General features: G+C 57.1%; 1 protein-coding gene across 1 annotated transcript; it reads left to right on the forward strand.

The window, feature by feature from the left end:
* The first annotated feature begins 18,860 nt into the window (after positions 1-18,860).
* On the forward strand, positions 18,861-23,434 carry LBX2 (ladybird homeobox 2). The gene is made up of 2 exons (XM_063135665.1): positions 18,861-19,179; positions 22,956-23,434. The coding sequence occupies exons 1-2, from the start codon at positions 18,861-18,863 to the stop codon at positions 23,432-23,434; spliced, it is 798 nt and encodes a 265-aa protein (XP_062991735.1).
* The last annotated feature ends 2,477 nt before the right edge of the window (positions 23,435-25,911 follow it).

Genomic DNA, 25,911 nt, shown 5'->3' on the forward strand with positions numbered 1-25,911 from the left:
GCCCAGGACTGAGCCCTGCAGTACCCCACTCGTTACCTCCCCCCAGTTTGAGAAGGTTCCATTGATAAGTACTCTTTGAGTCCGATTCTGTAGCCAACTGTGAATCCACCTAATAGTTGTTCCATCTAGCCCACTTTTAAGCCTGGACTGACTATCCTTATGGGTCCACCTCCCCTGTGCAGGGAAATGGCCACTTTCAGTCTAAACGTCACCAGAAAGTGGTGTGACCATGAGAACACGCCCAACTCCAGGCCTCCAGCCGCACAGTCAGGGCCAGCCCCCCACCCCACCCCACCCCCGCCAGTTTTGCAGCCCCACCCAGAGGATACCTGAGGCCTGTCGCAGGTGTGGAATCCATCGAGAATGTCATTGCTCAAAGCCTGGGTGGCTCAGCCCTGGGCTACAGTTTGCACCATTGGGAAAGCCAGGTTCTGAGCAGCGGCTGGACACCGCCATGCAACCCAGCAGGACCCTCACAGGTTTTATTTATTATTATTATTATTATTATTATTATTATTATTATTGTTATTATTATTATTATTTATTTATTTATATAGCACCATCAATGTACATGGTGCTGTACAGAGTAAAACAGTAAATAGCAAGACTCTGCCGCATAGGCTTACAATCTAATAAAATCATAGTAAAACAATAAGGAGGGGAAGAGAATGCAAACAGGTACAGGGAAGGGTAAGCAGGCACAGGGTAGGGAAAAACTAACAGTAGAAAGTAACAGTAGAAGTCTGCACAACATCAAGTTTAAAAGCTTTAGGAAAAAGAAAAGTTTTTAGTTGAGCTTTAAAAGCTGTGGTTGAACTTGTAGTTCTCAAATGTTCTGGAAGAGCGTTCCAGGCGTAAGGGGCAGCAGACGAAAATGGACGAAGCCGAGCAAGGGAAGTAGAGGCCCTTGGGCAGGCGAGAAACATGGCATCAGAGGAGCGAAGAGCACGAGCGGGGCAATAGTGTGAGATGAGAGAGGAGAGATAGGAAGGAGCTAGACCGTGAAAAGCTTTGAAGGTTAACAGGAGAAGTTTATATTGGATTCTGAAGTGAATTGGAAGCCAATGAAGAGATTTCAGAAGCGGAGTAACATGGTCGGAGCGGCGAGCTAAGAAGATGATCTTTGCGGCAGAGTGGTGAACAGAAACCAAGGGACTGATGTGAGAAGAAGGAAGGCCAGAGAGAAGAAGGTTGCAGTAGTCCAACCGTGAAATAACCAGTGCATGAACAAGCGTCTTGGCAGAAGAGACAGACAAAAATGATCGAATCCTGGCAATATTATACAGGAAAAATCGACAAGATTTAGCTACTGCCTCAATATGAGGAATAAAGGAGAGCGAGGAGTCGAAGATAAAGCCAAGGCTACGAGCTTCCTTGACCGGAGTAAGCGTAACATCATTGACAGTAAGAGAGAATGAGAGATGAGGAGAAGGTTTAGAAGGAAAAACAAGCATATTGTTGTTGTTATTGTGTTCTGAAGCCGTTCCTATCTTTTGGTAAGCATTCTTACCAAGATAAAATATCCATTATTTTTATCTTTAAAAATAATAAAGAAAAAGGCTTTATTTTATTATTATTATTATTATTATTATTATTATTATTATTATTATTATTTATATAGTGCAGTATTTGAAGTGCTGAGCACTCCAAAATGTTGCTGTGTTCCACTGATTTTTGTACCTAGTACCCGAACAACCTGTAGACCCTTGAAGGTGGGGGGGGGGGCTACAGCCCCTTGCTTTTGGCCTCCGCGGCGGCGGCCCCAGCCCGGCCACCCTGCGCACAGTGAAGAGGGCCAGGGGGCTGCCGGGCCCTGGATGCATCGTGCGGGCCCAGGCTGCTGCGGAGCCCCCTCCCGCTCTCCCCGCCGGCTCTGGTCAGTCCTGCTCCGCAGCAGCCCCGGCGCTTCCGAATCGCAGAGCCGGCCGCGGCGCGAGCGCCTGTGCCCACCGCGCCACTAAGCCTCGGCAGCGAGCGAGCGCCAGCAGTCCGCCCGGCCGCCGCCGCTCCTGCGCCTCGCCGCTGGCCGCCAATTAGGAGCGAGCCTCCCCTCCCTCCCTCCGCTCCGCTTAATGAAGGCGCGGGGGCAGCCGAGCGGAGCGGCCGCCTCGGGCTGCTGGGGCCCGCGGCCGCCCAGAGCCACGCTGGCGGAGCGCTGGAGCGGCGGCCGGACGGGGGCTTCATTGCTAATCGCCGGAGCTGCCACTCGGGCAGCGCCTTGGCGGCCCTCCATAATGGCTGGCTTAGCCTGTATGGCCAGTCCTCGCCCGGCCACGCGAGACCCAGCCGGGCTGGCGCAGGAGCGGCTACTACGGCCGCTTCTGCTTGGCCCCGTCCGGACTCGGCGCTCCGCTCCCCTCGAGCGCCACTTCCCAGCACGTGCAGCGCAAGGGCACGCCGGAAGTCTGGTTGCCTCCTCTGCTGCGTTCACGCCACGTGGCCCCCGCTCCGGCTGTCCTCATGGCGCCCTGGCTGACGGTGCCTTTTCCTGCCTCTCCTGGGGTCGGTGGGCCTGCTGGGTGGGCGAAGAGGCGGCAGGCGTGGCTCAGCCCCGCTCGCCCGCCCCGCGCAGGGTCCTTGCTGAGCGGCGGCGCCTCCACGAGGCTAGGGCTGGGCTGGGCACCTCGGTGGGAGCCCGAGGCGCCTGCCTGCGAGCCGCTGGGGAGAGCCGGAGCCAGCCCCGGGGGGCCTAGCCCTGAACTCTTGTCTCCTCTGAGGGCGGTGGGAAACTGGGGTGGGGTCGGGCACCCTCTCTTGCTGCTTGAGCCCCCTTCACTGGAGATGACAGGATCAGAGGGGGCCCTCATAGCACACAGCAGTGCTGAGCTCTGGCTCCTCTTCGAAGACGGACAGGAGGTGAGGAACATCCCACCCCGGCCCCTGAAACTCAGAGGTACACTGCCTCTGGACATGGGGGTTCCATTCAGCCTTTCCCAAAGTTCCCTTTCTTGAAAGCCCTTTGACTAATGCAAGTGGCAAGCAGCGCTGTGGGAAAGCATCGCCCCGTGGGCACCATTTTTATTTCACAGGCAGGGCAGCCCAAGACATCTGGCTGCCTGAGGGAAAAGGCAAGATGGCGCCCCGCCCGTTCCATGTGTAAAAGCCACCTGCTGGACTGGCAGTGGGATCTTGCTTCAACACTGGTGATGGGACGGCATCCTGCACCGCACCTGGAGGCAGCCGGCAGCCTGGGGGAGCAGGGCAGAGTGCCAGGCCCACAGCTCCCTCCTCCGACAGGCTGCTGCTGCTGCCTCCCAGCATCCAGCCTGAGGCGACCGTTTCTGCTGCGTAATGGTAGGGCCGGGCTGGTTCACAGGATAGGCCAAGAATTTAGGAATTTGTGGGATGAATTGCACTGCCTTGGGGAGAGTTGCCACAGATCAGAAGGAGGCAGCTGGACAAGCATCTGTCAGGGATGCTTTAGGGTGGATTCCTGCATTGAGCAGGGGGTTGGACTCAATGGCCTTGTAGGCCCCTTCCAACTCGGCTATTCTATGATTCTATGAGGAGGCCTATGTCCCAGTCAGCCAGGGCTATGAAGAGATATGACCTGGGCCACTGGCTGGCTCAGCCTGGAATGTGCCCAGCAGAGGCCCACGCAATCCAGAAGGCTCAGCTGGCACAGAACGCCACAGGAGCATGATGGATGAAGATGATGTGCACCCCAGGCCGTGCTCTTCTCCCCCGCACTGGCCCAGCAGCCCCAGGTGCTGCTTCATGGCCTGTTTCTGGATGCTGTTCAAGGTGTTGAGTTTATACCCCAGTTTTATGAGTGGTGGCTGGTTTCTTTCAGGGTCACCACTCTGTCTCCACCATTACCAGGGTGGGGTGGGGCTGAGGCTGCCTGCAGAGAACTGCGAGCACGGAATGGTCCCAGTTTTTCCTCTTCAGGGTCTTGAAAGAAAGATGTTCTCTTTGGAAGATGCACAGCTTTGGGACTCATAGCAGAGTTGGAAGGGGCCTATAAGGCCATCGAGTCCAACCCCCTGCTCAGTGCAGGAATCCATCTTAAAGCAACCCTGACAGACTCTTTGTCTGATTCCTCCTGGCTTTTCTCAACCTTCAGGAAATGGCAGGGGATTGGGCGGGGGCGGGGTAGGGCATGCAGGATAACACCAGGAGTGATTCTTGTGTAGGTAGACAAATGCACACACACACACACACACACACACACACACACACACACACACACAGAATTAATGGGGCTTGGGCAAAACACAAAACACAGACATGTTTGCACGCATTCCAGTGGAGGAAAATAAGGCCACCCATGGCTACCAGCCCTGATGCCTGAATGTTACCTCGAGGGTCAGAGCAACATGTCCGCTTGTTGCTGGGGACCATGACTGGCGGGTGCTGCTGCACTCTTGCCCTGCTTGCGGCTCTGGTTGGCCACTATGGGAGCAGAATGCTGGGCTAGAGAGGCCTTGGGGCTGACCCAGCCTCAGGGCTCTTCCTGTGCTCTGTGAAACAGCCACACTGGATCTCACCCAGGGAGCCTGGAAGAAGGAGGACTGGAAGCCTGTTTGTGCTGCTTCAGGGAGCCTGACACTAGTTCACTCTGCGTATGCTCAGAGAGTAAGCCACAGCATTGAAAACTGGTTCTGAGTCTGAGCCCAGGCTCAGACTGAGCACAGGAAACGGGAGGCGCTCCTGGGTCTCCCTCTCAGGCGGAACCTAGTAACAACCTGTAAAGATGAAGTGAGCTAAGGCTGGCAAAGCCCTTTCTCTAGCAACAGCGGCTGCAGAGCAGTCTTAGGGGGGTGGGCATAGCCAGTGGGGGCAAGATGCTCCCTGGCGCAATGGGGCTTCCTCACTCCCCAGAGCAGAGCCAGCTGAGTGGGCTGCTGGGGACGAGCGCATCGCACCAGGGAGTTCCCTGGCCCTGTGGAGGGAGGAGATGACGGGGATCGAAGCAGACCCTTCCTCTTCGCTGACCCTCCTGGCCTCGCAGCCTATGAAGGCGTGAAAGTGGTTGTCATTGTTGAAGCCGGCTGTTCTCTCCCAGCCCTTATTGACAGCTTAATTTTGCACCAGGCAATTCCCCTTATTAAAGGGAAATTCATTTGGAAGCAATTTCCATGTGCAAACGGCCCGGCACTCCAGGGCCCGCCCGCCCTGCCTCTGCTCAGGGACATAATTGAATTACAGCCGGCAGATTTGCATTATTGAAATGGATCTGCTAAATAATAGATGAGGGCCAGGGAAGTGGTGGGCCGGCTGCTGGCAGCCCTGTATGAAAATGCGTCCTGGCCTCCATTTCTGTCCTCCCTGGTTTTGAACCTGCGGGGGGGGGGGGCAGTGATCTGTGATGGTGGCAGGAGTGCGAGCAAACGGCGGCTCTCGTGGGGCTCCGCCCAAGCCAGGCACCATCTGCTGGAGGTCATGCTGGGAGAGGGCAAATGGGGATTTGCATCAAACACACACACACACACACACACACACACCACAAATGGTTTTGATGAACTCTTAATCAAGTGACTGCAAGAGGCCTGGGAACACACACACACACACATCAAAAACCAGCCGCTGCCATGAGCCAGGAAGAACGTGAGCGGTGGTCAGCAACCATCCAGGCCTTGGCCCTTGCATGCTGCACTCTGCACACCTTTGGGCTGGGTAAGCTCACCTGGTGAGGGAAGCAAGGGCAACATGCAGCACCCAGTCAAGCCTGCTCTCTCTCTCTCTCTCTCTCTCTCTCTCTCTCTCTCTCTCTCTCTCTCTCTCTCTCTCTCTCGTGCCCCCCACCACCACTTTTCTACTCCTCCAGTGGCTCTTGGGAAGCCCCCCAAAGCATGTTGGTTCACTTCATTCATGTATTTGATTTATACCACATCCTTCAGGAGTTTCCCAGGATAGTTTACATCTCCAATCTCCAGAAGTGAATGTAGATTCCAGGAAGGTAGGTCCAGACCAGGCTGCCTACTGGGGGACCCATCTGAGCATCACCAGGGCCTTCCTTCACCATCGATCCTTGCATATGGCAGGGACTAGGAGGTTGGGGAAAGGCGATGAGGCAGGCAGGGCTGCACACAACCTCCCCACCCCCACCAGGCATTTTAATATTCCCATGGGACTTTTATTTCCAGTTTTATTGCCGGGTGTGTGTGTATAGAATTACTATTTTTTCTGCAGTTTTTGGGCAGGTCTGAGAGCCAACCAGCAACCAAACTTCCTTGATAATGGCAGTCTCCTCTCTGTGGTGCCCTCTTCAAAGAGAAACTCCCCTCCGTCACCAGCTGGTTTATTTCTTTAGTTATTTTTTTGTCCACCAAAAACAAGTTCCCTGTACAGATTATATACTAGAAGTGTAAAAAACAGAATAGCCTCATTTTTACCTTCTGAAAACTGGACAAGATGATGATGATGATGATGATGATGATGATGATGATGATGTTAAATAGTCTTTGGAAGATGAGAGTGGAGGATGATTTCAACTGCTTTTTAAATCAGATTGGATATTTATTTATTCTCTGAGTTGCAATTTTAAATGGGGAATATTTAAATCTGCAACAAAGAAAAAGCCACCTAAAATGATCAAGGGTCTGGAGCATCTCCCCTATGAGGGAAGGTTACAACAGCTGGGATTGTTTAGCTTGGAAAACAGGAGGCTAAGGGGAGACAGGATAGAGGTGCACAGAATTATGCCTGGTGTGGAGAATGTGGACAGGGAGACATTTTTCTCCATCTCTCAGAATACTAAATCCCAATAGAGAATCCCATGAAGCTCATTGCTGGGAGCTTCAGAACAGATAAAAGGAAGTACTTCTTCACACAGCGCGTAATTAAACTATGAAATTCACTATGACAAGATGTAGCCAATTTGGATGGCTTTAAAAGGGAGTTGGATAAATTCCTGGAGGAGAAGGCTATCAATGGCTACTAGTCCTGAAGGCTATGTGCTCCCTCCAGTAGCAGAGGCAGAATGCTTAAGTACACCAGTTGTTGGAGAAGATGGACGGGAGGGTGCTGTTGCACTTGTGTCCTGCTTATGTGTTCCTCGTTGGCCACTGTGTGAACAGAATGCTGGGCTAGAAGCATAGAATCCTCGAACAGTAGAACTGGAAACCCCCTGCTTAATGAACGAATCCGCCTTAAAGCATAAAGCACCTTATGCTCTAGCAGACTAGAGAAACCCTAGGTCTGATTCAGGATTGCTCTCTGTGTGTTCTTAATGTGTGGACACAGTGTTCGAGGTGAAAATTGACCAATGCAGTGTAGAGTGGCACTATTCTTTCCTCTGATTTAGAAGCTATACTTCTATTGATGCAACCTAAAATTGCATTTGGCTTTTTTGCAGCCACATCACACTGCTGACTCATATTCAGATTGTGATCGACTACAACTCCAAGAGCCTTTTCACATACACTGTTGCTATCCCCATCTCATAACTGTGCATTTGACACAATTCCTAAATGAAGTTCTCTTTCCTAAATGAAGAACTTTGCAGTTGTTTCTGATGAATTTCATTTTGTTATTTTCTGCCCAGTCTTTTGACTTAAAGACCATTTGAGTTTAATTTTTGCCTTCTAAGGTGCTAGCTATCCCACCCAATTCTGTGTCATCTGCTGTTTAATTTATTTATTTATTTACAAAATTTAGAAGTAAAATAGTAAAAGATACAAAGATTAAAACACCATTAAAATTATATATTTTTAAATATAGAATGCAGATAAAAACCTTGGCTGTTACTCAAGGAATGCTTCCAGAAATAGAACTGTTTCAGGAGGCACCAGGAACAACACAGTGTTGGTGCCTGCCTGACCTCCAGGGGCAGGGAGTTTCAAAGAAAGGGGGCCACCACACTGAAGGCTCTTCTCCTGGTAGACTCCCATCATGTGGTCCATGTGGAACCACCAGGAGTTTGATCAGCATTCCACCCACCTCTTCCTCCCAGTCATTAATAAAAATGTTGAAGTGTACAGGCCCAGGACCAAGCCCTGTGGCACCCCATGCAATACCTTCAGTTCGATGAGGAACTATTGACGAACACTTTTTGAGGATGGTTCTCCAGCCAGCTGTGGATCCATCTAACAGTGATGCCATCCAGCTCACAATTAAACAGTTTGCAGTACCTTGTCAAATGCCTTGCTGAAATCAAGATATATTATGTCCACAACAGTTCACGATCTAATGATCAAAAAATGAAATAAGGTTAATCTAGCAGAACTAGACTGTGCTGGTTTTCAGTGATCACTGAATTAGTGTAATGGTGCCTACAGACTTAGTGCTTTATATTCTGCCCAGAATCTTTCCAGGAATTGATGTCAGACGGACTGGACTATAATTCCCTGGGTCTTCCTTTTTACCCTTTCTTCTGATAGGGTCAACATTTGCTCTCCTCCTGTCCTCTAGTATTTCACCCATTCTCCAGGATTTCTCAAAGATAATAGACTGATTCCAAGAGTCTATATCAATGGAAAACACCTCTCCTACACAGATCATCAACGAGGCAATTCTCAACACAGTGCTAAAGCAGCCACCCTACCTAGCCATCACTGAATCCCCCAAGGGTGTTGCACTGACATGCACGCTGTGTGCTTTTGTTGTATTTGTATTTGATTATTTCATTATTGTTAGTCTCCTTGGGAGCCAGCTGGTTGGAAAATGGGATGAAAATGAAAGGAAGAAATAACATGGATGTCACAGACAGCAGTCCACATGGAAATGTGCATACTCCGATGGAAGAACAAGCTCTTAAAAATGCACATGCATGCACATACACAGTCTCTCTCTCTCCCCCTCACACACACAACAACAACAACAACAACAACAACAACAACAACGTTTGATTATTTATTTATTGTTAACTGGCTTCTGTCATGAGATTGGCAGAGTCTCAGTATCCTCCATTAATTGGGAGGGATGAGATCATGCCCAAAGGCAGAAGGGGTGGAGGATGTGTGTGTGTGTGTGCGTGTGTTGCATTTGCCACCACTCATGCCCACTGCTGGCCTCTGAGCAGGTGGGCATCTTTGTAGTCAACGCAGCAGCAAGACACATTTTCTAAACGGAGAGCCCCCAAAGCCATGGCCTCTGATCTGGAAGGTCTTTGCTTTGTGACCACTATCATGAGACTGAGCAATGAGAGAAAACCACTCTGCATGCACTGAGAGGCACTGTCTGTTCTTTAGGGTTTACAGTGCATGTTCAGAAGGGCCCACATTGTAGAGCCCTGGTCAGCACTGGCTCAAATTAACTCTGCTGGTTTTGTGTGTGTGTGTGTCTTGCGGAATGGGTCTTTCAGAATGGGGGGCATTGCGTTTGGTGCGCAAACACACACACACACACACAAGACAACATTCCCCCTCCCACTTCCCCCCCCTCCGGCTGCACATACTCTTCTTCCTGGACTAGAGAATTTTAATTCAGTCTGAATCTCACACATCCCTCTGTCCTTTTCAGCTCATTTCCATCTCTTTTCAGCCTTCCAGCCACACGTGTAGCAGGACCAGCCTGTCAATTCACAGGTGTCTCCCTCTTTGTATGGCCAATAGCCCCTGCCAGGTGAGCAAGCAGGAGACAATTGTGTGCCAGCCAGATGTTGAGGGGCTTTGGAACTCCTTTTCATGTCTATCAAGAAGAGGAGGAGGAGATGGAAGATGCAGCACTATGCTCAAAACACCTGGATTCCCATGGGCATCCACATCTGTGCTGTCCAGCACTGCAGGAGGTTGTTGCAGGCAGTTGTGACCCTCTCCCTGCCTCAGCCCATCAGCCACTGGGTCCTGAGACCCAGCATGTGTTGGGGCGGCCTGCCTGTGCATTGCTGCCTCAGCCCTACAAGGCTAGCTTCGAGCAGGGGCTCCTCTTGCCAAGAGAGAGGGGCCTGAGCAGTTTGTGCTTGCTGGGGAGTGGAGGAATCCTTTCGTCTGGAATCCCCCCCCCCAATTCTAGATATTGGGGAAAGGGGGGTGAAATTGAGTAGAGGGGTAAATGCACTGTTAACATCTTCAGAGTGCTTTTCAGGGTCACATGGCATGCGTGATGTCCTCATTGTGTGAATTACCAATGGGGCTGAACTTCCCAAACAAGAGCAGACTGCACTCAGCCACGTCTGGGAGCCCCAATCTCTGATGTGTGTGTGTGTGTGTGTAGCAGAGGGATAAGAGAGGGGGTGGCAGGTTTGTTTGTTGTTGTTTTGTTTGTTTGTTTGTTTGTTTGTTTGTTTTGCTGTGGGACAACTTTTGCTATTAAGGAAAATACTAAAAAGAACCTTGCAGGATCAGACTGACGCTCTGCCCCCCACCCCACCCCACCCCGGCCTTTCAGGCAAGACCTGCTGTTGCACCCGCCCTTCCTCCTTCGGCCACTGCCCTTCATCAGGTCCCCCACCCACACCACACTGAGCTCTCCTCTTGCTCCACAAATGTCCTGTCCCGTCTCACTACTTGCTTTCATTCCTGCAGCCCTTTTAATATACAAAGTGTTCAGTAATCCTTTTATGTCTTGACCCTCATGCAACAAGTGCACAGCAGGCGTAGGATTTGAACCAGGGGCTTTGCCATTCCCACCTCAGCGCACTGTTGACTGGCCAGAAGCACTTTTGCTTTAAATGCAGTCTAGAGCTCAGTCTTGGCACTAAAAAACAGTTTTGCCAGCCAGCAAGCCAGCCCCAGAAACCCGTGATCCCTGGAACCAGTTTCTTTCTTTCTGTGTTTATTTGCCTCCTGGCCCCCAATTAAAATGTTCAAATTATACAACTTATGCCATACAAACCAGAGGCCATAGAACAAAGACATGAACACCACGAAGCCCCCCCACCGCCCCCAGGGCCGGGAGCTCCTGACACTTCCGTAATGGCTTTCTGCTCACAATGGGCTCAGATTCACTCAGGAAAGGGGCAGCAGCAAAGCGCAACCAGCCCCCACCCTGTGGATTAGCTCCCCCCACCCCATCATGCACACACATGTCGAGAGCCATGGCGTGGGGCTCCTGCTTCCCTGCCCCCATCAGCACATGATTCTGTCCCAACAGCAAACGCCCATTTTACTGGTAAAGGCCCAGATAAGCCGTCAGGCTGTGGGGAGGAAGATGCTCCAAGGAAACAGCAGCAGGGAGATGGGAGACCTGTTCAGAACGAGCTTGAGGCCTGCCGGGATCCCCCTTAGCAGTCCTTTCCTTCTGCACGTCACAGGACATTATTTGAGACAGTGTGCAGGATGGGGCATGTGCGCGCGTGCGCGCGTGCGTGCAGTTTGCAAGGCCCAGAGCGCAAGGGCAGGAATGCACGAGCCTCTCAAGGAAGGTTGGAGTGTGCCTGTGAACACACCCAGACCAGTGCCATCCTAGATGTCAAGGTGTGCACATCTGGGGGGTTTGGGGGGCTGCCTGTGGCCCACAGGCTGCACTTTTTGCCCCCTACTTTAATCCATCATCATCATCATCATCATCATCATCATCATTATTTTCATACTCTGTTTGTGGGTTGCAACACCAGTAAAGTTGCTTGTAAAACTCACCGTCCCTGGCCAAGTCCTTTTTAAAAAATGGGCCTGGAGGCTGCCTGGCAATTAGTTGGTGTTTGTCTGTTTTAATGCTGGTGTAGGGCACTGCCTGGCCGTCTGTGTTTTTACTTTATTTTTAAAATACCACCACCATCACCACGCATATTCTAGGCTTCCTGGCCTAGAATGCCCATGTGCCCCATTTCCCTGCTTCTGTGGTATGGCTTGCTGGCTGCTGTGGCCTAAGAATGGGTCCTGTGTTGCTCCCAGGACATAATCATCAACACGGTCAGATCCTGGTCTTCAGATCACTTCTGCATTGCTTATGTGTACTGAGACCTTACAAGGGAGGAGGCCATAGTTGGGCTCCGCCTGTACAGCCCTACCAGCCATCGGAGGCACCAGCCATCACTGTGATTTGGTGAGTTTGCCTCAGCATCTTGATAAGTAAGGTTTAGTGAGCTAGTTTGACTTTTCATTTTATTTTAAATGTAATTGACTATTTCTCAACTTCTCTCTGGACGGTTCTTCAATTTGACTTGGTCGCTAGAGTTGATTTGTTTCACTCGCCTAGCCTGGAGTTCACCTTCCCCATGTGCTGGATTGCTTAGTGAACAAGCTGACCCGGTTGTGAAGGCAGCGCCGCCAAAGAGGCACATCCTTTGCCGTATCTTAAAGGCCATAAGCCTGGATTCCCAAGGATTGCCTATTAACACTAAGTAAGAGATGTGTTATTAACTAATATTCAGCCTACAGCGGAGGAAAACAGGCAAAGGTGTCTACAGCCTGTCCTACCTCGCAGGGTGGAGGTGCAGACATTCTTGTCACAGGTGACTAATAATTACCATACGTGCCTGCATCCACAATGCCTCCAGGCTCAGGGGCAGGACACCAGTTGTTGGGGAACAGTGGGGGAGGGGTGTGTTCGTGCTCCCCTTCTGATTCCCTTTGGGACATCGGTTTGGTGCCTGCTGGAAATAGGTGGCTGGACTGGGGAGGCCTGTGGTGGAGGTGGAGAGTCCTCTTCTACAGCTCCTGTGGCGAAGACGGTGAGTGAGGTGGACCCGTGCTCTGGCAGGCCCCGCCCCCTTACGAAAAGGCATCACAGTCTCGTTGTATTTATTTACTATTTATTTTGCTTCCTTCTGCCTTGCATGTTACTGCCACCAACGAGAAGGAAAGGTGCCGCTGCAAGCCTAGAACAGCCGGCGACGTCTGGATCGCCAGATGCGCGTCCCGCAGGTCGTGTGAGGAGGACAGGCCTGGACACGCGCCGTCCTGGTCTTCCTTCGGCTCCTTGGTCCTCCTGGGCGTCGATGGAAGCCTGCCCCCCCCCTCCCGCCGCCGCCGCCGCCCGCCCGCCCGCCGCCAGCGCCCCCAGCACCAGCGCCTTCTCCGGCTTCCGCTCTGGCTTCTCGGAAGAACCTTCTAGAAACCCGTTTCTCTATTTGCTTCCCCGCTGCCTAATCCACGCCCTCCCCCCCTCCCCGTTTCATTCAGATCAAGGCCAATCAAAGCGGCGTCGCTCTTCTCTTTTTACGCCGCGCGCGAAAACCCACCTTCGCCCGGCTCGTCCCTGCCTTGCTTCGCCGGGGCTCTTGGGCCTGCACACTGCGCCCTCGCGCAAAGGCCAACGGCGTCGTGCGCAGGAAGGTGGCGGCGGCGGCAAAGGGCGTATAAAAGAGGCCAGTCGAATAGTCTTCGTTTGAGGATTTTTTACTGAATGTTAGTCGTCCCCTGCCTCCCTCTTCTCCCCGCCGCAGTGTCGGCATTTAGGCCACAGTTCGGCAGCTGGATTGTAGCGTAGACTGTAAACTTTGCGGGGCAGAGACCCGCCCTTGTGCCTATCTCACTCGGTGAAGTGTCGTAGTACATACGGCAGCGGCAGCCGTCTCAGCCCACCCCGTCCTCTCCTGCGCGTCTGCGGGCGCTGGAAACACAGTCGGCGGTGGGCCGCGAACGCCCCAGAGAACGTTGTGAAGCGCCCAGAGAGCTTCAGCTATTGGGCGGAATACAAGTGTAGTCAATAAACAAACAAACAAGGAGGACAAGGCCCGAGCCCCGCCATGGCATGCAAAGCGCGTCTCTCGCTCGCCTTTCCCAGTCCGATCGAGGACAGACCTTGGTTGCGGGGCGGAGGGGGTGGGGGCAGAAAGAACGAAAGAGGATATAGGCAGATACGGGGCAGGTGGGCAGCGGGGCCTCCGCTGCCCACGGGCGTGAAAACAGCTTCGCCCTCGGCCTCCTCATTCAGGCGCCTTGTTCTCCACGCCCCCACCCGCCCCACACCCACGCTCAGGCTGCCCCGGCCCCTCCGGCCTGAGAAGGGCCCGTTTCCAGATTCGACTCGTCCAAGTCTACGAAGCCTCCTCCCCGCCCCCGCCCCCGCCCCCGCCCCCCGGCTCCCGCGGTTCCGTTCTGATCCAGCCTTTCCATACGCGCAGCGCACTTCCAGGGCCCCCTCCCGCCCCATAGGGAAAGCAGCTGAGGCGGCCCGATGCGATTTGCCCCTACATGAAAGTCACCAGATGGTGCTTGTCGTCGTGTCGTCGTCCCCCGTCGTCGCTCCCCCCCCCCTCCCAAGCAAGCAAGAAAGCACGGCTGTGGCGGGGGCCGGGGCAGCGGCGTCTCCTTCCGCTCCTAATCGCTCGTGTAAACGGCCCATCTATCACTGCGAGCAGGGATTAAAGGCCCAGGAGCGCTGGGCCGGCCAGGCGCTGAGTGACAGCTGCATTTAACCCCTTCGCCTCCGGAATAGGGCAAACTTTAGCAGTGGCAAATAGAGAAGGGAGTGGATTTAGCCAGAAAGAGCCCTGCTGGCGGTTGGGGGCGGTTGGGAGAGAAAACAAGAAGAAGGGGGGCAAAGAACGGAAGAAGCGTCTCCTCCACCCCACAATGAATATGAGGCCTGGTCCTGGCTATCTGAGTGGTTCGGGGATCTTGGGACAGAGGCGCTGGGGTAGCATCTCCCTCCCCATGTAGTCCTGCTGCTGGTTGGCCCTTGTGCTCTTCAGACGTCCATGTGTTCTCCATCATCCGCTGAAGAGCGGGATCTATTTCAAGCGGGGGAGAGGCCGCCGCCCCCCCCCCCGCCGCGAGGCGCTTATGTCGCAATTTATGGCGGACTGTTCCACCGTGGCACGTCCTTCCCGAACCGGAAAAGGGGCACATGGTTTGGGAGAGGATCGGCCCGGGCCTAGAGAGCGTCTCTGCCTTCCTTGGCCCAAGAGGGCTGCGAGGAGACCCACCGGCCCGCAGAGAGCGAGCACGGGCTACCGCAGAACCACGGCCGGGATCGCGGCCGCTGCTGGGCTTGCCTGGGACTGTGCAGCCTCCGCTCCACTGCAGGCGCTGCTTCGGACCTCGGACTTGAGCCGAGGCTTGGCAGGAGGCCGGTTGCGCCCCGCCTTTTGGGGGTGGAAAGGCGGGCTACAAATCCCACGAGTGGGCACGCAAGTCCCACGTGAACGCACCAAGTAGTCAGCGCCTATCGGAGAGGCGCCCTTCTTCCAGGGCCGGAGAGGGATCGCCAGTCCGAGGCAACCAAGCCGAGGCAACCAAGCCAGGCTGCCCGTGGACGCTCCTCGCCTCTGACTTGGGGGCCTGAGCTTTTCTCCGCCGGGAGAGACACGAGGGCAGCGGCGAGGCGTCCGTAGTGCGAAGGAGCGCTCTTCCGACGTTCAGTGCGGAACATCTTTCAGCACCCGGGTGACCAGAGGGTAGGGGACGCGGCCTGTGAATCCCGAGCAGTCTGGTGTCAGAAGAAACCACGCGCAGCCTCGGGTTTGGCCTTACCGTCTGGCAGGTCGTGGCCAGCCGCCCTTTGACCAGAAGGCTCAGCGGAGCTCCGCCACAACCGCGCCGCCAGAGAGGGCCGCGCTTCTGCTCAGGGGCACGTGTGAACGCCGTCTCTTCTCCTTTCCTCCTCCTTGCCCTGGCGGCCCACCTCTTGGGCACAGTCTGTTGCTCCGTGTCCCGGGGAATGAGGGGAATTTGAGGCCCTTTCCAGTTGATCTTCCTCAGACCACTGCTTAAAGGTGGGCGGTCAAGCGAGAACGCCCCCGCCCCCAACGGGCCCAAGCAGACGCCCCGCGGAATCCAGGTGCAGAAGTCCGTGGAACCAGCAGGCCCTGCGGAGGCCCGAGGGAAGGCCAACTGTCGGGCCCTTTTCTCCTTCTCCCAGGGATGGGCCCCAATTCAGACTGCGGCAGGCTGGGGCCACGGGGAAGAGTGTCTCTGCAGGGAACCGTTCTGGATGGAAGGGAGCAGCAGCACGGGAGCCTTAAGGGCAGCGTGGCGGCAACACTCTCCCGGCTTCTAGATCCACGGGGAGGCACTTGACCAGAGACGGCAAGTTTGTTCGGCGGGAGGGGGCTATGTGGGAAAGAGCAGCCCCCTGTTTAAGTCCTTGGAGGGAAGAATGAATAATGGGGTGGGGGGGCAGTCCTGCATCTCCCTCCCTTCGCGGATGTGCTTCGATATTTGGGACAGATGGGAGGGACAGGGTCCCGCCCCCACCTCCGCGGTGTCTCTTGGGGTCTCCTGCCTACCTGTGCTGTTCCTCCGTCACCACCTCAGTGACACGGGTCTCTGAGCGCGTGTCACGCGGGGTGCCTCCTCCGGCCCCGGCTAGAAGGCCAGACCCCCAGGCCCGGCTCGGTCCTGCCTAGCCTCTCAGCAGCTGGCTGTGGAGCAGGCGGGAGGGGGCGCTGGGCAGGGGCGGGAGCGAGGGGGGAGAGGGAGGTTTACAAGCGTGCGGGATCATGGAGTTATTTGTATGAGGCTTTTACGGCCGGTCCGGGCAGTGAAATCCAAAACCTGCCCAAAGCCCTGCGCTGCGGGCCTTAATCACTCCCAGACGCGGCGCTTTTATGGGCCATTTAGAGCTGGGGAGCCCATAAAACTCCAGGCAAGCAAAGACCCCGCGAGGAGGGGCGAGAGGAGTCGGGGTGCATCCTGGAGAGATGGGGGTCCCGGAGGCCCCCTCTCCGCGCAGGCAGGTCGCACCATCGGAGGGCGCAGGGGCCGCCCAGCCGCTCCGCAGCCCCCCCACCTACCCAGCAGGCGGCCCGCGGGGGGCTTTGAAAAGCTCTTTACAGCACTGGAGAAAAGTCGCTTTTTATGGCCCTCTTTTACGGGGATGTTGCACGTCTGCCATGCATTAGCAGCGGGAGGCGGGAGGGGGCGGCGCAGAACGCCCAGCTGGGCCGCAGGCGGCGGGACGAGGAGCGGGGCGAGGCGAGGCCCCGATCCGCCAGAGCCTCTGAGCCGCCGCCTCCTTCCTCCGAAGTCTTGGTGGACTCCAAGAGCCCAAGTTCTTCCGAGGAGGACAGGGCCGAGGACATAGCACGCCGGAAAAAGCGGGCGAGGTTCGCGCAGGGGCAGGACTGCTGAAGCTCTGCGCAGGACGGGCCGATCGGCTGGGCTCGTTCAGCCTTTTCTTTTTGCGTAAAATGGTGACGGATTGCTAGAGGCAAGAACAGCGCCGACGGACTCTTGCTAATACCGTCGAATGGGAAAGGCACGGAGGGGGAGGAGGCGGGCGGGCCGGGAAATCTCGGGTCCCCCGCGGCAAACCTGCAGTTGAGGCGGCGGCTTCTTTGGACGGGGTCCCTGGAGATCGGGATCCGAGGAAGGCCACGAGCAGGCTGGTCACCCCCCTCCCTCCAGCGCCAAGGGCGCCCAGCCGAGAAGTCCTGTCCGAACTCTGTGGGAGAGCAGGAAAAGGCGCCCAAGTGAGGAGGGAATAATGGGAACGAAATCATAACCATAATCATAACGACAACAAAGACTCCTACTAACGACGACGCCAACAACAAATAAATAAATAAATAAACATACTGCTACAAACACTCTATGAAGGAGGCCAGCAAGATCACTTTGGTCAGGTCTCTTTCGCAAAGGAGCCCCCGGAGTGTGGGGCGGGGGGGCGGGGGGGGGAGGACGCTACCGTCTGCCTTTCTTTCTCCAGACTGAGCCCGGGAGGGAAATCCCAGCCTGCCTCGAAGGGAGCGCGGCTGCCGCCTGGTTCTGGCGAGGAGAGGGAGGAATCCCCGGATCCAAATTGTGCGCAGTTGCACGGGCATATCAAACCACCCGCCCGAGAACAATAACCCCGCGGCGGCCTCCCGCCCCCGCAAAAGGAGAGAAAAATCAAACCCGGTCCGCCGGGTCTCACCACCCCGTCGCCTCTAATATGCCAGAGACGCAGGTGAGGAGGGGGGCGGCTGAGAACCCCAACCCCAGCACTGCTCAGTTGGGGAAACAAACGGAGCGCCGGGCGCGGGAGCGAGCGCTCTCCTTGGGGGTCTCATCCTTGCGCCACTACGCCCGCCACCCCCACAGCCCAGAGTGCCCCTCAATCGCGTCTCAAGAACTTGCTGGTGTCCCAAGCAGTGGGAGCGGGAGGTCCAGCTCCTCAGGAGTCTCCTCGCGGGAAAGCGACAGTGCACTTGCTGCTTCTCCAAGAGAGGAGCTGGGAGACCTTAGCCCTGAAACACGGCCGCGGAGGGGGGGCGTCTCTGCCCCCTCCCCTGGTAGCTAAACCAAATTCCCTGGGGGAAGGGGAGGAGGGCTCTGGAAAGAGCACGGACCGCCACGGATCACACCTACCAGGGCCGCGTCTCTCACGGCGCGGGAGAGGCCAGGGCGCCCGAGCAGCAACCATAGAGGGGCCCAGCCCGGAAGGCGCTTCTGGAGCCCGAATCTGACCAGGTTGGGGAGCCGGAGAGGCCGCGGGGGGTGGGGGCAGAGCGCCTGGGAGAGGTGGGGCCGTGCAGGCCTCGCGCCTCCAGCGCCAAGTGGCCTGCTGCTGCCAGGATCCGGGCGGCCAGACCGAGCCGAGAGAGCCCCGGGCCGGCCTGCGAGAGAAGGGAGAGAGCTGGGCGGAGGCTGCTTCTGCAGCGCGGCCTGAGAAGCGGGGACCCCCCTCCGCTCCCCCTCGCCCCCCCTCCGGCTCTGAAACTTTGCGAACACTTCCGCGCTGGCTCCTCCTACCCGGGTGCCCAATTGATGGCCCTGCCTGCCTGTGTGCCTTTAAGGCTGGAGCGCCCGGGCAGGCTTGGCTGGGACTGAACTCGCTCGACAGCGGCCACAGGCGAAGAAGACCCGACGGGACGCGCCCTCCCCAAACCACGCCGGCCGAGGCCACGCGGCGCGGGCGGGGAGGCGCTCGCAGCTGTGTGCCCTGCTCCTAGGCCCGGATCCTGCGGGCGGCGGGAAGGGGGAGCGATGAGGCGCTAAAAGCTGCGGGGCGGCAGAGATTCCCAGGTGGGCTCCGCCGCTGCTGCCCCCGCCCCAGCAGCAGCAGCAGCAGCAGCAGCAGCATGACCCCCAGGGGGTGCTGAGGGCGCTTGGGGCAAGCTGGGGGGGCCTCCCCTCCCCTCCCCCTTCTCCCCTCCCCTCTTCCCGGCCATGACCTCCGCTAAGGAAGGGAAGGCGGCGCCCCCGCTGCTGCAGCCGGGCGCGGAGGAAAGGCGCCGGATCCCGCTGGACCAGCTGCCGCCGCCCGCCAACTCCAACAAGCCGCTGACCCCGTTCAGCATCGAGGACATCCTGAGCAAACCCTCCGGGCGCAAAGCCCCGGCCTCCCGCTTGCTGGACAAGGTCGCGGGCGCGACGGGGGCCCCCAGGAACGGCGTGCCCGCGCCGGCCTCGCCGCTCTGCGCCCTCGAGGAGCTGGCCAGCAAAACCTTCAAAGGGCTCGAGGTGAACGTGCTCCAAGCGGCCGAAGGTAAGGACCGCGACAGCGAGCAGGCGGCCGGCCGGCGGGGGAGCCTGCCCCCCAGCTCCAGAGTGCGCGCGCTCGCGGCTGCTCTGCGGAGCTGCCAGCTACAAAGCCAGGAGAGCCGAGCCAGAGCGCCCCGGCCCATCTCGGCCTTTTTGGGCTCCCTCGTGGGGAAGGGGGCCCGGAGAGAGGGCTGGAAGCCTGGCCTGGATGGCCCCAGCCGGAGTCGCCCGGCGCCACGGGAGGAGGGTGCTGGTGGCGCGAGTGGGCTGGAAGGGGAGCCGGAGAGCGAAGGCCGAAGGGTGGGCTGAGCGCCGCATGCGCCCCTGCCCGCCTAAGGAGCCGTTTCCCGGGAGAGGCCTACCGGGCAGACGGCAAGAGCCCCTTGGCGGGCCCAAAAGCAGGCAGGCGCCCCGCGCGGGCGGACAGAATCGCCTCTCCGCCTCCGCCGCAGGTTTTTGCCCACAGACTCCTCCGGTCGTCTCATCTCTTTGCAGCTTTCCTTAAAAGCAAACAAACAAGCAAAACACCCCCGGGGGCTCCTTCTGGAACAGGCGCCCCCCCTTCTCCGCAAAGTGCGGCCATGACTTCTCTCCCCCCCCTTTATAATGTCGTTTTTAATTCTTCTTCTTCTTCTTCTTCTTCTTCTTCTTCTTCTTCTTCTTCTTCTTCTTCTTCTTTTTATTATTATTATTATTATTATTATTATTATTATTATTATTATTCTTTGCCCGGGACCAACACCAGAAACCTCCCGAACCCCCGTCTCCCGCTCGCTCGACTAGCCCAAGATCGGAGCGAGCAGGGCAGACCCCGACCCTGCACACGCACAGGCCGCCGATGCTCCCGCCGCTTTGGGGCTCGCGAAAACACGCACTCCTGCTGCCTTTGCTCCCGCAGGGCCGGAGGGAATCGTGCCGGTCCGAAGGAGGCGCGTCCGTTTCAGCAGCTCGCGAAGGCCGCCGCGGCCGCTGGATTCGTGGAGTCAGTGATCGAGCCTGGGGTTCCCGAACCTCGGCTTAAAGGGCTTCCAGCCGCCCATTTAGCGTGGCCTCCCGCCTCTGCAAGGTGACGCCCCAACAGTCTCGCACCCCTCCAATTATGCTGCCCCAAAGAAAGACGGTCTCCAGCGGGCGTCGTAGTGAAATGGCTCAGCGAGCGGCGAGGGGTCCTGGCGGTTTGTTCCAGGAGCCGGGCAGGCGGCCGTGGCTGGACCCTGGAGCGCCACCTGAGCTGCGGCCCGGAGGGATCCCCGACCAGGCCCCAAACCCCGCTTCACTTCCAGACCGCGGAAAGTTCCACCCGCCGCCGCCACCGCGGCTCATGGCATCGCGGGCGCCTGGAGCCATTTTCCAAGGGGTCCCGAAGCTAGAAGGTGGCCTTATTTAAACTCGCCACGCGCTCGTAAAGCGGTCGACCGTCAAAATGTTCTCCGAGATACAAGGGGCTGCATTATAAATAATTATAATTATAATTATAAATAAATAAATAAATAAATATTCTTCAAGTTAGGCCTGCAGTCCAGTTCCACGTGGTTCTTTGGGTACATTTGAGAAAAGTCAGAAAATGAACCATTAGACCAATCTTTAAGAAATTATTAATATAATATAATATAATATAATATATTCTCATCGATATTAGGCGGATCTGTTACTGTGTCTTTCAGCTTAAACTGCTCGTAATTATCCACATCCATGTTTCCGCTTCCCACAAGGGAGAGGAAGACATTTTCTGTGCAACCAATTTGGGATATTCTTTGAACGCTTTAAAGAGGGAAATCCTCCCATCTTGGGGCAAACGCGGCTCCCTGCGCCGGGGTGTCCCCAAAATCCCCTTCGGCCCCTCTTGCCCTTCCCGGTGCGCGATGTGGACGGTATTAAGCCCAGAGCGACCAGCGCCCCGACCTCTTTCTGTTCCTGAGACTACAAAGCCTCTGGCGGGGCCTTAAAATCTAGCAATGCCCGTCGCTTGTGAATTGCGCTGAAATGAGACAGAAAGAGAAATACATTCAGTTTCAAATCCAATTGACATTTTAAAATAAAATAAACAAAAGGGCTGTTTAAGAGCCCCACTTTCATTCCTACAGTTCAAGTGATGTCTTACATTTTTCCTAATTGAAATGCGAAAGGATTGGCTAGAAAAAAAATATTATTGTTGTTGTTGTCGTCGTTGTTGTTGTTAATATTATTTGTAAAGGCCCTGTTCCACTTTCCACCCTTCCGGACTGCATTCACGAGCCTACAGAAATCCCGGGAAGCCGCTCAATGTGGAAACTCGGATTTCAGACCCGGGCCGCGAAAGTGAAACGGCGCTGAGCGGAAGGCAGGATTTGATGGGTGCAAGAAGGCAGTCAGCTGGGGTGAACGAAGCCGGGACTTGACGGCCCAATCCTGTGGACTAGAGGCCAAGCACAGTTCAGCTGGAACCCGAAACTAACTAGTGCAGTCAGGAGATTGTAGGATTCCATTAGCAATAATGAAACAAAATCGGTTTCGGTTCCGATTTTCCTTCGGAACGGAATTGTTATTAATCTATAATACCACCCACCCACCCACCCACCCCCGCCGCCGCCGCCGCCGCCGCCGCCGCCGCCGCGTGTTTGCTCAAAGCATTCAGGGGCCGCGTGTGTTCCCTTTCACCTTAACGTAGCCTTAGCCTGGGCTCATGACTGGGGCCTGTAGACGGATCAAAGGAGGGGAGGGGGGGTCTTTCTCTCCATGATGAAGAGGTCGTCAGAATCGAATTCACCTGCGGGGGTCAGGAATACGACCAAAGGGCCCGCCCGCTCGCCCGCCCGCCCGCCTCGCTCAGGAACGTTTTTGTTGCAGTGGTTTTGATCCCCTTATTCGAACCTTCCTTTGTTAGTAGTGGAAAGGACGGATAAATAAACCAAATGAACGTCCTTTCACCACCATTTCCAACGCAGCTCGGGCGATGAGCGAAGCTCTCAATGAGATGTGATGGTGGTAACATCATCATCATCATCATCATCAACAACAACAACAACTTTATAAATATACTTTTAGTAAAGAGGTGTTCCACAAAACGTGTCCCAGTTGTCACAACAGAAGCAAAAGGTGGCCAATTTTCTTCGCTAATCGCTCTGGAATTTTGTTCCAAATGTCGTTTGGTGCAGAGCGAACTTCTTTCTCCTTACTCGCTCGGCGGAGGCCGCGGCACTGCCCTGCGAATTCTCGGGAGAAAAGTCCACGCAGTAAAGCCCCTTGTTTCGCCGCGCGGATCGTGCTCGCGCGAGGTGGCTTGGGGGGCTTCCCGGATTGCATTTCTAGACAAATTGCTGTGGAGGAGTTGGAGGACAGTTGTACGCGCCCCCCCCCACGACCCCCACGACCTGTTCTTGCGGCTTCTGGGGCTGGAACTGCTTCCTTTTTTCTAGCGGCCGCTGCCCGCACCAGAATCCGGTTCGTCCGGTTCAATCGGGGCCCTCTCCTTTCGCCAGATGCTGTGTTTTATCCGTCTAAAGTGAAATGCGGTGGCGGAGCGGGGAGTCGCCTCCTCCTCCTCACTCCGATTCTGCCGCGTCTCCATGGGTCCGGCAGACCTACCCAGGCCAGCGTGTGCGGGCCTGGCCCAGGGCTTTCGGCGCTCAGGGCCCACGGGTGCGAGCGAGCGAGCGAGCACAGGCCGCGGCTGCTGCAGCGAAGTCACTGGGGGGAATCCGCCGGGCTCAGACAGGCGCTGGGGGAGGCCGGGGTGGGGGGGGGGCTCAGACAGTTCCTGCCTCCCCAGCGAAGCACCACTGACCTCCGCCTCCCCTACAGGCCGCGACCCGTTGGGCGCCTTCGGGCCCCGGCAGCCCTCGAAGAAGCGCCGGAAGTCGCGCACGGCCTTCACCAACCACCAGATCTACGAGCTGGAGAAGCGCTTCCTCTACCAGAAGTACCTGTCGCCCGCCGACCGGGACCACATCGCGGCGCAGCTGGGCCTGAGCAACGCGCAAGTCATCACCTGGTTCCAGAACCGCCGCGCCAAGCTGAAGCGAGACCTGGAGGAGATGAAGGCCGACGTGGAGTCGCTCAAGAAGCTGCCCCCCGCCGCCCTGGAGAAGCTGGCCAGCATGCCCGAGCTCGAGCCCGAGGCCCAGCCGCCCCCCGCCCGCGCCCGCGCCGGCAGCCTGCCCCGCGCCTCGCCCCCGTCCTCGCCGGGCGCCTCGCTGCGCGCCACGGACGCCTTCTCCGACGGCGAGGACGGCGAGGACGACGACGAGGACGAGGAAGAGGAGATAGACGTGGGGGACTGAGGACCGGGCGCAGGCCCTCCCGCCCCCGCAGGGCACCGAGGCAGGGCGGCGGGAAGGGCCCCAGGACCGGGCGCCTCTCCCTCTCGCCACCGGCCAGGGAGTTGGAGAAGGGCCGCTGCCGCCGCCCCCTCTCCGCCAGCCCACGGTCGTGGTCCGGGCATTCCGCACTCAGCCTCCCTCGGGACAGCGCTCCTGTTTCCTGCCCCCCCCCCCCGCTTGTTCCAGCCGCGTTTCCCTCTCCGGAACCTGACAACGCCGGTAACGGCACTTTCTCCTGTCGGCTCTTCGTTGCCACCGCGCCTGTCCTCCAATCTCTGCCCCACACATTGCTGTCTGCAGCCCCCCCCCCCCCACGCCTCTCCCCGTTGCTTTTGCCCCTGTCGCCGTCCCTTGGCCGAGGCCTCCCTCCCCCCTTTCCCCCCTCCGTTCTCTCCTCCCTCCCTTCCTCCGTTACTGGAGAGGAAGATTTGGTGCAATTTTTAAAAAGCTAATTAATTTTATTATTACTATTATTGTTATTGTTATTGTTATTATTATTATTATGATTTTCCTATGGTTGTTTTGTCCCCGTGCTCTTGGCTGTTTGTCTCTGCGTATTTGTGTTTTCGGCCTTTCCTCCTGTGCCAGGGCCAGCGAGAACGGAGCCGGGAGCCGGGAGCCGGGAGCCGGGAGCCAGGACAGTTGCCGCGGCGGAGGAGCGCGCTGGAGAAGGGCCCTTGTTCCGGGGAGAGTGCCGGCGGCGCGGGGGGCGCCTGCGCTGCTCCTGGGTGCCCCACTGCCAGATTAGCACATTCCAAAAGCGGAGCGCCACCTGCTAGGGGGCCACGATCCGGCGCGGCAGAAGCTGGAGCTGGGCGCTCCGCGGCCCGGGCTCGTCCGCCCTCCGCCTCGAGCCCGCCGTCCCGCTTCTGCTGCGCCCGCAGCGCGTGACTCCGCGGTGGGCTCCCGCCCCGCCTCAGTGGGAACGGGCGTTGGTTTTCTTCACGGTGCTCCCCCACCCCCGTCCGTCCGTCCCGCGTGAAGCGCCCCCTCCTTTTCTCGGTCGTGCGTGTGTGCGTGTATATATTTTGAATAAAAAGACACACCCTGATGCCGCTACTAGTTCCCTGGTTGCCCAGAATGTATGTTTGGGGGAGGGGGAATTGGGGCAGGGGGAGAACTGGGCAGGGGGCGTCAGTCGGAGCCACAAAACTGCAGGAGAAACGCGGGGTCGCTGTTCTACTTGGGGAGCGACGGAGAGGGGAGGCGGCCGAGGCTGGACCTGGAGGAGGCTGGCGGCTTCTCCTTCGCACCCAGGGGCTCCAGAGACCGAGTCACGTCCATGTCACTCGCAAGCGACAGGGGCGAAGCGGAGTGGCCCCTTCGGGCTGAGCTGCAGCCCTCCTGGGACTTGCTGCCGAACAACACTGAGTGCGTGCGGTGGGTGGGTTGGTTGGTTGGTTGACGCTGCAATGCATTGGAAATGTTCGCCTGAGAATAATTTGGCTGGAGGCAAAAAGCGGGATATAATTTTAAAAGTAAGTTAATTAAAACTAAATGAGATTTACTTCTAGGTGACCATGAATAGGTTTGGCGAACTGAAGGAATGAATGAATAAATAAACCAAGAACGGGAGTGCCTCAGCCCATATGCAGAGTGCATTCTCCCTTGCACTAGTGTCTGGGGCCTCATCTCCCCCATTCCAAAGCATCAGTACCGGGGCGGAGCGCGGGGGGGGGCACTTTTCCAGGCCTCTCGGAGCAACAGCTGCAGCCGCCCTGGAGAGAGGAGGGGGCGCTTCTTCCCCGCCGCCGCCGCCGCCGCCGCCTCTCCTCCACGCCGTGTCTGCGCCCCGAACGATTCAATTAGCCGCTGGGAGCCGGCCCTGCCATCTGGTTTGTGAATTCGCCCTGCCGCGAGTGATTGATTGGGCTCCCCGGCCCTCGGGGAGAGGGAGGCAAGCAAAGCCATTGATTAGCCAGGGGGTCCCTAATGCCTCCCCCCCTGCGCGCGTTCCCCGGTCATTAGTAACGGGGCGCACTTCAAGGCCGGCAGGAGGAGGGAGCGGAGTGCCGCGCACCCAGGTCCGCCCCCTCCCCAGCGACCAGGAGGCCTTTTATGAGCGGGACGTGCGTGGGCCACCGAGGGGGAGTGGAGGCGATCTGAGGAAACGCTAGGCCGAAGGCAGGCGCGCCTGGGACTGTCGGGAGCCGAAAGGCGCCGCTGCGCCCCCCTCTTTCCCGGCCCGCGATCCTACCTCTTACGTTCAAGTCAGGGCCTGTACCAGGCCGCGCTATTGAAATGGGCCCTCCCCGCGGCCCCCTAAGCACAGGGGCAAAGTGCTGGGGGAGGGCCTACCTTCGCTTCCCCAGGATGCGTCTGGTGGAACCCCGCAGAGCTCGCTGCTGGCACTGCGACCGGAGACCCCGAAGGGAAGCGCCAGCCCCCCCCCCCCCGCCCCAATCTGCTCTCGCAGGCCGTGGCTAAACCAGCCGGTG

This window comes from Elgaria multicarinata, chromosome 10 (assembly GCF_023053635.1).
Source record: "Elgaria multicarinata webbii isolate HBS135686 ecotype San Diego chromosome 10, rElgMul1.1.pri, whole genome shotgun sequence".
NCBI lineage: Eukaryota > Metazoa > Chordata > Lepidosauria > Squamata > Anguidae > Elgaria > Elgaria multicarinata.

Excerpts from the sequence above, each read along its gene's own strand:
- LBX2 (XM_063135665.1), top strand. The coding sequence starts at position 18,861 with ATGACCTCCGCTAAGGAAGGGAAGGCGGCGCCCCCGCTGCTGCAGCCG. Across the intron at positions 19,180-22,955 it reads CGTGCTCCAAGCGGCCGAAG|GCCGCGACCCGTTGGGCGCC; the intron begins GTAAGGACCGCG and ends CCTCCCCTACAG.